Source organism: Eubalaena glacialis, chromosome 9 (genome assembly GCF_028564815.1).
Source record: "Eubalaena glacialis isolate mEubGla1 chromosome 9, mEubGla1.1.hap2.+ XY, whole genome shotgun sequence".
NCBI classification, from domain to species: Eukaryota; Metazoa; Chordata; class Mammalia; order Artiodactyla; family Balaenidae; genus Eubalaena; species Eubalaena glacialis.
In genome coordinates, this window is record NC_083724.1 from 24,431,789 (window position 1) to 24,444,022 (window position 12,234).

At 40.2% G+C, this 12,234-nt stretch overlaps 1 protein-coding gene across 5 annotated transcripts in view; it reads right to left on the minus strand.

Annotated features, from left to right (window-relative positions):
- The window catches only part of PALM2AKAP2 (PALM2 and AKAP2 fusion), a 478,191-nt gene that overhangs the window by 259,946 nt on the left and 206,011 nt on the right, over positions 1–12,234 (minus strand). For all 5 annotated transcript variants that reach the window (XM_061200121.1, XM_061200118.1, XM_061200120.1 and 2 more), the window contains exon 3: positions 5,599–5,679. In XM_061200121.1, coding sequence (XP_061056104.1) covers positions 5,599–5,679 — 81 coding nt within the window. The remainder of the gene's footprint in view (positions 1–5,598; positions 5,680–12,234) is intronic.

Here is a 12,234-nt window from a genome sequence, read left to right on the forward strand (position 1 = left end):
CTAAGCAGTGAGGAGTGTCCGGTGTGAGTGGGGGACAGTGGAAAGTGGGAGATGAATCAGTAAGTCTCCAAATCTTTTTCTGCTCATTTGTCATTTTTATAAAGTCATTATCTAGCAATCTTTTTTACCTTATAGTTCTGGCTTTGGTGTAAAAATTACCCAAGACTTTCTCATTCTAAAACTTATTTACCTGTGATTTCTTCTTATATTGTTGTGATTTTACTTTTTACTCCAAATCATTCATCCACCCGTAATCGGGCTAAAGCTGACATTGGCTGCGTTAGTGGGTGATGTTGGGAATCTGGCTAAATTCCATCTCCTAATAAAAAATGGCTTAAACATAGGGTGGCACAATGGTTGTGTTGTGTTCTCATGCACTTGTGTCCCCTTCTTTATTCTCCTTCCCCTCCCCCCCTCCCCATTGACTCCCAATAAGATCTTGGTTTGGTTTTGCGGTTTTGTTACATGATTCAGGCCACACAAAAGCCGATCCAAGACTTCATAGAAGAAACCAACTTTTAACTTCCACTCAAGCTCTGTTTACGGGGCCGGGGGGAGATGTGATGGGGAAAAGGATGAGACATAAAGTTCCTTTACATCGTGTACCCTGCCTGCCTGGTCAATATTTTCAAATTTGAACTTGGCCTTTTGCACAGACTAACAACCAAGAAAAGTCTAAAATTAGTTTCAATGGTTCACAATAGTGAGAAACACTGTAATGTCTTTGCAAGCAAGGCTCCTGATACCTTCGGGCTATTCAGCAAATGACCTTGGTGAGTTGACAATAAATATCTCACAGGGTCACAATTCATTCTTTGATTTTTTTTTTTTTTTCCATTCAGTCTTCTGGAGAGAAAAGGTTGTGGTTTTTAAAATATAATGACAATTTTCATGGCTTGGATTAGAAAAAAACTCTAGTCAGGGTTCCTGCTCATGAATAAATAATTCAAAGACAGCTTATGTATTGAAGATGTGGTTATTAGCAATTGGATTCTGACCATGCTGACTCTGTTATACAAACCTTTATAAATGCGACAGTCCCAAAGGGATTCATGTGGCAATACATACTGAGTGCCTTTTCTTGCTGGGACCTTGAAATGACCAATGAAAGAGACAGATCTTTGGCAATTCAACCAAGGGGCAAAAGGGAATATTAAATTCAGTCTGTCTGGTATAATCCAATAGTTGATTTACTGTTTTAAACTCACATGATCACAAGTCACATAATAAAAACAATAAAAATAAGTAATTGTTTCCATGGAATTAAAAGCCAAGACAATTTTTCAGAAGAAGAATAATGATGGCTCTTGCTTTATGAAATATTATAATATATTAAAAGGCTAGAGGGATTAAAGAGAATGGAGTTGGCCCAGGAATGGCAGATTAATGGAATAAAAAGAATCCACAAATAGCAGACTCGAGTATAAATGGGAAATATGTATATAATAAAGAAGACATTTAAATCAGTGGGGAAAAGGATGAATTAATCAACAAATCATGTTGAAGCAACTGTCTCACCATCAGTAAAAAGTAAAGTTATTCCTATCTTATTCCTTACAGGAAAATAAATTCTAGATTTTAATCCTAAAACTACTGAAGTGTAAGAAACATCATAGATAAGTGTCTGAGATGAAGATGTTCTTTCCAAGGACGACATCAAGGTCAGAAATTATAAAGTAAATGAATGTTAGATGTGACTTCATAAAAACTATAAAATTTTGTATGAGAATTTAAATATAAAATTTAAATACAAAAATCAAAAAAGAGATAAAGGCTAATGCATTTTGGAAACTAATGTAAATATAATTTCATTTTACTCACAGGCTGATGAGGCCTGTGGTAAGGGTTCCATATCTTAATCCATAAAAATATATTGGGTTATATCTGGGTGGTGAGCAGACAATTGATATGTTTTTCTTTATATTTTGCTGTACTTTTGAATTTCACTCTTGCAATGATCATACATTCCTTCCTTTTATAATCAGCAAAAGTAATACAGCTATTAAAATTGCTTACTGGTCCCCTATGTGAGCATTTCTTGGAAATTCTTGCATCACAAATATCAGATACTCAATACAGCTAAGGATCTTATAAAAAGAAATCTGAGTTTAATTTGGCTAGGACGTCAAAGTACCTGGAGGTTTCCTAATCACTGGGGTGTAGCAGCTAATATTTCAACATTTTCTTCATCGTCTTATAGAATTTGCTTATCATTCATATAAAAAGTAATGATATTCCATTTTGTGGAGTTACTATATAGCCCTAACTATTGCAATTAGGAAATATATTAGTCAAATATACAAGTATCAAGATGATTGCATTGCAAAATTTATTTGTTTTGACAAGAGACCAGTGAATCTGTCTAAATAATTCATATCTCATTGCATGAGAATAAGCATCCAAAGACTATTTGATAATGAGAATTATATCTTAATAAATATGAAATCAAATTCTAATGCTTTTCCATTTAACTTTGCACTGAGAATAATTTTTCTTAGAGCACATCTGGAATTTTGAAAAATGCTAAAATAAATAGCAATTCCTGACATATTTCTTAATATTTTCTACTTCAAGGAACTACGAATCATCACTGTGGCACATCTCCACATGGTCCAAACTTTCCAGAGCCCATGAAAATATACTTAGAGTAAAAGAGACAGTGACGATAGTAACTGACATCTTTCTAGACCAATTATTTCATTCGGAGGAAACAGTGTCCTGGAGAAAGCATGGTTATGGAGACAGTGCTGGGGTTCAATCGGGCTCCCCCACTCAGAGTCTCCCTGTTCTTGGGCAGATTACTTGATCTCACCAGTTTGTTTCCTCACCTGTAGGATGGGGAGAGTAGTATCTACTATGTGGTCATTATTGAGGGGATGTATTTAAAGGCACATATTGGGCACTGAAAGAAAATGATGACCATTATTGAGGATGGACACGGGGCTGACATGGCTGCTATGCTGCCATCAGGAAGCTGGCTGAGTCTCCACCAAGAGCTCACGGGGGAACTATAACCTCAATGAATTTACTACCATCCAGGGGTGAGGCTGCCAAGCTCCAAACAATGATCACAGGGAAGATGACTCACATTATTTAAGGTCAGTCAACAGTTAACTGATTTAAGGTAGAACATATTCATTTCTCGTGCCTGAAGTGATCATCTCTCTCAATCAGGCACCGCCCTCCTTATTACTAAAATAACTCTATTTTGGGGAGGATGGACTCAGAACAAAGAGAGGCAGACTCATGAGGGAAGTGTCACCTGCATCACGGTGAGGCCAGTGACTGTCCTCACCTTACTGCAGACGCCACCTCAGAGCAGAGACACTCGGGACCTCCCAGAGCTGGGGTCTCTCTCCAGGGTAGCACCCAATAAACCACCTTTGCAACCTCTAAGCTTCCCTTTTTCGTTGTTCAAGGCTAGTGGTCCACCCTTACTACAGAGGTCTTCCCCAGCAAGAGAAATTATAATGCACTGGTCTCCACTTATTAAATTTCCATCATTTCCAATCCTTTCTCCCCAGGTATAGCAAGGTAACCTTGGTGAAAGTGCTGGGTGTTCCCTTAAATAGTCAATCTCATCAACTGTGTGAGAATTTTAGCAGGATAACCATAGAGAACTATCTTATTCCCTTGTTTCTAAGTCTTTGAAGGAATCTCACTGCTTCCCCATGCAATACTAAGTCATCTGTACTGTTGTTTCTGTTGTTTGGATGGATGGATGGATGGATGAAAAATGGACAGATGGAATATGAAAAGAATATTGTAACACTGGACTGGATCAGCAATGAATGAATCCTTGGTATCTTATTTGACACCCAGAAAGATGAAAGGTAAGATAAAAGAAACTTTTGTCTTATGATCAAAGACAAAATGTCTTATGATCTTCTGACATACATTTATTGCCTGACTTCTGATTCAAGGAATGCAGAAGCAAAGAACCGCATTGAGCTGAAAGAGGAGGGAGTCTGTCTAGTCAAAAACAGCCTCTCATTCTTTCACTCTTCTTGTTCAAAAGTTCACCTTTTAAGCAAGAATTTGATGAGGTTTAATACATTTTGGTCTCTTATAAGGAGTGAGTTGACTATACTCTGAGCCAGAGATCCAGCTCTGTCCAGATTGACCTTGAACAATTCACTCGGTTCTATTAAGTGTGTTTAAGCCCCCCCTCTCTGTAAGAAGAGGATGCTAACTTTAGCCTTCAATCCTCCCTCAGGAATGCGGTAAGGAAAGAGTAGTGGCATACAGGGTACATGCAAGCTTCCTACAAAGAAAGGTCCATAAATGGATTTACATGATGAGCAGAAAGAAACAGGCAATATTCTCAGTATCGTGCTGCCATTCTTCCTTTAAAACACCTTTCTCTAGTTCAAGTTAATGGTGAACTGATAAATATGTGAAGCAGATTTAGGTCATGCTGCTATTTATTTTTTTATTTTAATAGATCTTTATTAGAGTATAATTGCTTCACAATACTGTGTTAATTTCTGTTGCACAATAAAGTGAATCAGCCATATGCATACACATGTCCCTACATCCCCTCATGCTGCTATTTAAAATCAGGAACTCGCTTGCTGATAATTTTATTCTGAGGATTCATTCAGCACAACCCCGTCTTCTAGAAAAGAATGGGAAATGCAACCGTAAAGGTTCATCTTGTTAAAAAATAATCCACACCCAGCATCACCTGGAGAGTCAGCCCCACCTTCCCAACTAGCCCTCTGAGCGACGCAATTTCTGTACATGTAATGTCAGGTGTGAGCACGAGAGGGTTTTTCTAAAAAAGCCCAGGAGCGGTGAAAAGCAAGCAGCAACTCCCAGCTGGCCACTGGACACACTATTCTCTGAGCCTGCAGAAAGCAACATTCTGCAACCAGTGGAGCCCTTGTGACAGTGACAGAGCTTTCTCCTGGGTTGTCATCAATTATGATGCTTAAGTGCATTATGTTTTAAAGAAAAATAAATAAATAAGCATCCCTCTCTCTCTCATGGTGCAATGGAAACCAATCAAGTCAAATCATTTCAATACTGTCTTTGACAGTGTTCTAACAGGACACTTTCAAAATTGTTAAAGTAGAAAGAAAACACATGAATAACCTGAAGTGCACAGCACTGCTCATTTATCAGACCATACTGCTCTTATCTCCCTTTGCTCCAGATCAAGAAAGAAAAGATTAATATTTTTAATTTAATAAAGAGCATGTTAAATGTATCTTTGGGAACCTCTGTACACACACACACACACACACACACACACACAGCATCTATGTACTGGAGACACAGCCCTGGAACACTGCCTCACCCACCATGTGGAAATTCTCCTCCAATTTCTATATATAACCACCACGGTTCACAGGCACACACACCCCCAACCCATCCACAGGCACCTATCAGCTCATCATGCTTGCAGAAACTGGAATGCTGTAACAATGCCCTGAATTTGAGAAATTCACAAGCCCAGAGATGGTTTCCTGACAATGAAAAAGGGCTGGTGCAGCCCGCGGCAGCACCTTCACACCAGGGCAGGCTCTGCCCAGATCTCTGGCGTGTGATCTGCATGTCTAATAACGGAACAGGTTTGTGGGATCAGCCGCTTACCTTGGAATGCTGCAGCAGAAGTATCTGCTCGTCCAGCTCTTGGCGCTTGCCTTCTATTTCTGTCTGCCTCTTTCTTTTTTCCTTGAAAATAAAAAGAGAGAGAGAGAGGCTGTAAGAGTGGGTGGGTGTTGGCTCCAGGAATTTGAAGGTAGGAAGCAGCAGCAGCTGTACACATCTGTAGAGACCCTTCCAGAGACGCTGGACACACACACCGTTGTCACCTGCCCTTCCGTGTCTGGGTGCGTTGTAAGCAGCAGCCTTCTCTTAACATGTCTGCTGTGGGCTCGGTGAGTGGGAGAAATTCTCTTCACTCAGCCAAGCTGCAACAATTTAATCCAGAAGAAAAGGCAGCTTCTACACACACACACACGCACATACACACACACATGCACACACACAGAGTCATGTTCTGTGCAGTGTTAATTTAGAGACAAAGAATAAAAATGTCTCAATTGTGAAGACAGAGGTTGTTATCAACTGCAAAGATGATAGAATAAACGGGGAAATTCTGGGGTTAAATTCCTGTTATCAAAATCCTACATATAAATAATGCAATGCAATTTCAAATTTTATAGGACAAATCATCCAGTTGAACCTACCAAACACTGCAAATTAGATGGGTGATCTTTGTTAAAGTTCATCTCGGAGGGAGCACTTCATGTTGGGAGGGCTTGCTGAGGTTATGGTAAATGTGAAGTCTAGACTTGGTCTGCCTGGGTCCACCTCCCAGCTTTTCTATTTGCTGCTTGTATGACCTCTGACGAATTCTTTTACCTCCCTGGATCTAAGTCTTCTCTTGCATAAAGAGGAGATAAGAATTGTACCTAAACCATATGGCTGGGGCACGGATTAAATGAGATGATATATCTAAAGGACCTAGAACAATGACCTGGCACACAGTAAATGCTGAATAAATATTATTTGCCATTACACTTACTGTCACATGTATACTTCTAGGCAATGCCTAGAAACTGGTTTTAAAGGGATGTATTTCCCTTGTATTCAGAGCATAACTGTTCCATTGGAGTGTATGCTTAGTATTTTTCTTCTCTATACATCTCCAATATAGACAATAAACATCACATAAAAGTGATTAATTGAAGAATAGAAAGGATTGCCCTTACGATAGCTTACTTGTTCAATGTTTTGTTTCCAAAGTGCATAAGGGGGTGGTTTATTGAGACATTTACTGCAATGGATTATTTCCCTTTACTCACATATGCAGGGGAAACTTGTTGGACAAGACATAATGGCATTTTACACTACAACAGCCAAATCCTGGAGAAGACAATAATGTAAAAGCCTGGTTGCTCTGCTCTGTGTTAAGGGAAGCTTTTACTTTATGTAGTTGCTATGTTTCTGGGGATGTGCTTGTACCACTGCTATTCAAATCAACATAGTAAAAATTTATGTTATAACCAAGTTTTTCTGTGTAATGCACAGACTTTTAAGAAATAGTAGCTTATAATCTCAAGCCACTGGGACATAATATCCAAGTCAGGGACATAACCTCCCTGGCAAAGTAAGGCCTGAGGACATTTTAGGAACTTACTATTTACCAAAGAACTCCAATCCATGGTGCATCACTGATGCTGCTAATCCCAGAGGATGCCCAAGAACACACAATATATGGCAGCAGATGGGAAAAGTGAGGACCATTGAGGAGAGCCCACCCATCCAGCATCTCAAAGGAATATAAGTAAGTGCAGCCACTACGGAAAACAATCTGGAGGTTCCTCAGAAAACCAAAAATAGAATTATCATATGAATCCCTCTCCTGGGCATGTACCTGGGCAAAACTATAATTCAAAAAGATACACGCACCCCGAAGTTCATAGCCGCACTATTCACAATAGCCAAAACGTGGAAACAACCTAAATGTCCATCAACAGATGAATGGATAAAGAAGATATGGTACATATATACAATGGAATACTACTCAGCCATAAAAAAGAACAAAATAATGCCATTTGCAGCAACATGGATGCAACTAAAGATTGTCATACTAAGTGAAGTAAGTCAGAAAGAGAAAGACAAACACCATATGATATCACTTATATGTAGAATCTAAAATATGGTACAAATGAACTTATCTGCAAAACAGAAACAGACTCACAGACATAGAGAACAGACTTGTGGTTGCCAAGGGGGAGGGAGGTGGGGGAGGGACGTATTGGGAGTTTGGGATTAGCAGATGCAAACTATTATATATAGAATGGATAAACAACAAGGTCCTACTGTATAGCACAGAGAACTATATTCAATATATCCTGTGATAAACCATGATGGAAAAGAATATTAAAAAAAGAATGTCTATATGTGTATAATTGAGTCACTTTGCTGTACAGCAGAGATTGTAACAACACTGTAAATCAACTATACTTCAATAAAAAAATAAATAAATAAAAATTTTAAAAGGTACCAATGACAAAGCAAGGACCTCCAGAACCAGCCACTATCTCTTTATTCTAGAATTTCTCAACAGTAGGTTTACTGGACTTTATCTTTCATTCCCACGGTCTATCAAGGTACGGAGTTGTCCTATATTTAAATCCAGAATCAAAACATAGTATGTCGGGGACTTTCCTGGTGGCACAGTGGTTAAGAATCTGCCTGCCAATGCAGGGGACACGGGTTCGAGCCCTGGTCCAGGAAGATCCCACATGCTGAGAAGCAACTAAGCCCGTGTGCCACAACTACTGAGCCTGCGCCCTAGAGCCCACGAGCCACAACTACTGGGCCTGTGTGCCACAACTACTGAAGCCTGCATGCCTAGAGCCCATGCTCTGCAACAAGAGAAGCCACCGCAATGAGAAGCCCGCATACCGCAACGAAGAGTAGCCCCCGCTCGCCACAACTAGAGAAAGCTGGCGCGCAGCAACGAAGACCCAACACAGCAATTAATTAATTTTTAAAAAAAGAATCAAAAAAAAAAACATAGTATGTCACAGGTACAAGATGCTGATGACTCAATAATTCCATCCATGTTAATTGAGTGCTGTGTGTGCTACAGACTGAATGTTTGTGTTCTCCCCAAAATTCGTATTTTGAAACTTAATCCCCAAGGTGATAATGGTATTAGGAGGTGGGACTTTTGGGAGGTGATTAGGTCATGAGGGTGGAGCTCATGAATGAGATCAGTGCTCTCATAAAGAGACCCCAGACAGCTCTTTCACCCCTTCCACGATGTGAGGACACAGCAGCAAGACAGCTGCCTGTGAACCAGGTGCAGGCCCCCACTAGACACCAAATCAGTGGGTGCCTTGATCTTAGACTTCTAAGACTTCTTAGAACTGTGAGACAAAAAATTTCGGTTGTTTATAAGCCACCCAGTCTGTGGTATTTCATTAGAGAAGACTGAATGGACAAAGACAATGTTCTAATTACAGATCTGGTCATTTGCAAACCCTTCCTAGGCTTTCCCACCTCTGAGCCTTTGTTCACATAAAGTTCTCACTCTGCACATTGCCCTCCATCATATTGGTGAACCATGCCTTGAACAGAAGAAATATCACCAGATGGTACAAGCGGGGAATCTTTATATGAGTAGACTCATTGGTGGTCACTGTGAACAGATATGATCATGAAAGATGCAGGTTTTAAGTTAGTTCTTTAAGGAACTAACTAAGGTAGGAATTAGGTAGATACAGATTAATGGGCAGCACATTCCAAGGAATGTGTGAGTAAGGGTAGAAATACACTGCATATTCCAGGGACAATGAGGAGAGAAATAAAACTCAGGTGCAGGGCTTGCCTTTAGGAATAGAGATCGATGATTCGAAAGACTGGCTAGGACTAGACCTCTGAGGACCTTGGGTGCCAGGTCAAGAAGCTTGGATTTTATTACACGGACAATGTAACCTCATTGTAGGGTGCTAAGCAAGAGAGTAATACGGTGAAATGGCATTTTAGGAACATTATCTGGCACTGGTATATAGGATGGATTAATAGGAATTGGGATACATTTCCTGTAAATGGCCAGACAGTAAACATTCTAGGTTTTGTGGGACATACAGTCTCTGTTGCAACTACTCAATGCTGCCATTGCAGTACAAAAACAGCTGTAGACAATCTATAAATAAATGAGCGTGTCTGTGCTCTAATGAGCCTTCATTGACAAACACAGGTGGGGGCCAGATTTAGCCCATCTTCATAGTCTGCTGACCTCTGGATGAAAAGATCATTAAATGTCTTAGAAAGAAGTCCTGCACTGTTGGTGGGAATGTAAATTGGTGCAGCCACTATGGAGAACAGTCTGGAGGTTCCTCAAAAAACTAAAAATAGAGTTGCCATATGATCCAGCAATCCTACTCCTGGGCATGTATCCAGACAAAACTATAATTTGAAAAGATACATGCACCCCAGTGTTCACAGCACCACTACTTACAATAGCCGAGACATGGAAACAATCTAAATGTCTACTGACAGATGAATGGATAAAGAAGATGTGCTGTGTCTGTACACATACAATGGAATATATATATATATATATATATATATATATATGTACAATAGAATACTACTCAGCCATAAAAAAGAATGAAATAATGCCATTTGCAGAAACATGGATGGACCTAGAGATTATCATACTAAGTGAAGTCAGAAAGAGAAAGACAAATACGATATGATATCACTTATGTGGAATCTAAAATATGACACAAATGCACTTATTTACCAAGCAGAAACAGACGCACAGACATAGAGCAAAGACTTGTGGTTGCTGGGGGGAGGGGTAATGGGGGAGGGATGGATTGCCACGATGTGGGGTGGGGGAGTTTGGGGTTAGCAGATGCAAACTATTATACATAGAATGGATAGACAACAAGGTCCTACTGTATAGCACAGGGAAGTATACTCTATATCCTGTGATAAACCATAATGGAAAAGAATATATATATATATATATATATATATATATATATATATATATATATATATATATATAGCTGAATCACTTTGCTGTACACCAGAAATTAACATTACACTGTAAATCAACTATACCTCAGTAAAAAATACATTTTAAAAATGTCTTAGGAGGATGCAACATTCACCCTGGGGTATGGTGGGGATGGATGAACTAACAAGCCCATCCTAGCTCAGAGCCGTTCCAATCAGATTGGGAAGAAAAGGACAAATACAAATAGAATTGATGAGGCTCAGGACTAATAGGATCTAGAGGGTGGGGCAATATGGTATCTTGGCTTTGAGCCACACAGAGAGTGCTGGTGTAGGAACGGGCAACAGTGGGAAAGTGGTGCTTTCCCATTTATTCTGTATTCATATCTCCCCTGAGGAAACTCCATATTGGGTTGAAGCTAGAAATCAAAGAGTTGTTAACACATGCAACCAGGCGTCAGTAACAGCATGTTCTCATCTGTGTTCTATCTGACGAAGACTCTGGGCTTAGCCCTGTCACAAGGACCCTTTTGCATCTATGGCTATTGTGGGATTCTTTATGTCCCCTTCCACAGTGATGGAGTTAGGTCTTGAAATCACTCCTGACTGGACAAGAGGTAAGATGTGCAATCAGCCTGCGTACAGAGTTACATATGAGTCATAGTACAGCAAGTTCGAGGGGGCCACCGTTGGCTTCCTGATGCTTGCTTGCTTGGTCCAGGCCATGCTCCTCACCTGGCGAGCTTGCTGCTTCCCAGACTTCTCCTTCCCTTAATCAAGGCAAAACCATTAGCTCTTGGGTTCTCTTCTCACTCCTTCTCAAATGTCTAAATGTAGACATTTAGCCTACATGATTTTCTTTACTCTCATCAACTATACAACCTATATAATATCAGTATAGATAACTAGCAGATCTATATTTTCAGCCTAGATCTCTCCTTTGAGCTCCAGGTCCCCCTATCCAACTGCCAAATGTTCATATCCAGTGCCTCAAACCTAACCCTTAAGTCATCCTCTCGGCCATCCCTCCTCCCCTACTCTCACATCTATTCCTTCTGTATTCCTCATCTCAGAAAATGACATGACCCAAGTTGGAAATCTGATTTATTCTAAACACTCCACTGTCTTAAAAGACCAAGTCCTGATGATACTGTTCGTCATTTTCCACGCCTTCTACCTCCCACTAGAAACTTTATTACAACCTTAATATTCCCTCCTTTATCTTCCCACCCCCCCAGGTAGACTACTCTACATCAGTATCTTTCACATGCTATAGCGCTGAACTGTTTATACCCTCTTTCCATCTGGATTACTGCAGTGGTTTCCTCACTAGTCTTCCTGCCTCTGAGGCTTGGCTCTGAGCAAGTCACCCTCTGCTTTAGTGATATTCTAAAATGGAAATCTGACTACTTCCATCCCTGGCCTAAAATCCCAGAAATGTCTCTCATTGCCCACAGTGCAAATAGTAAGTTCCTTCCCATGGCCAAGAGGGCCCTCCGTATCTCACAGTTTCATCTCAAGCCATGACCCCCCTAATCATATGCTCCAGCCTCAACACATGATCTGAAGTGTCCTGATCTGCCAGGTGGGTTCATGCCTTCCTGGTTTTGCTCTTACTGCTTCCTCTAACAATAATGGATTTCCCTCACTCCTTCATCTAATGAAAACCTTTTTCTCTTTGACAACACAGCTTAAATATCCATAAAGCCAGAGCAACCACCTGCCCAGTCTTTCTTCCAT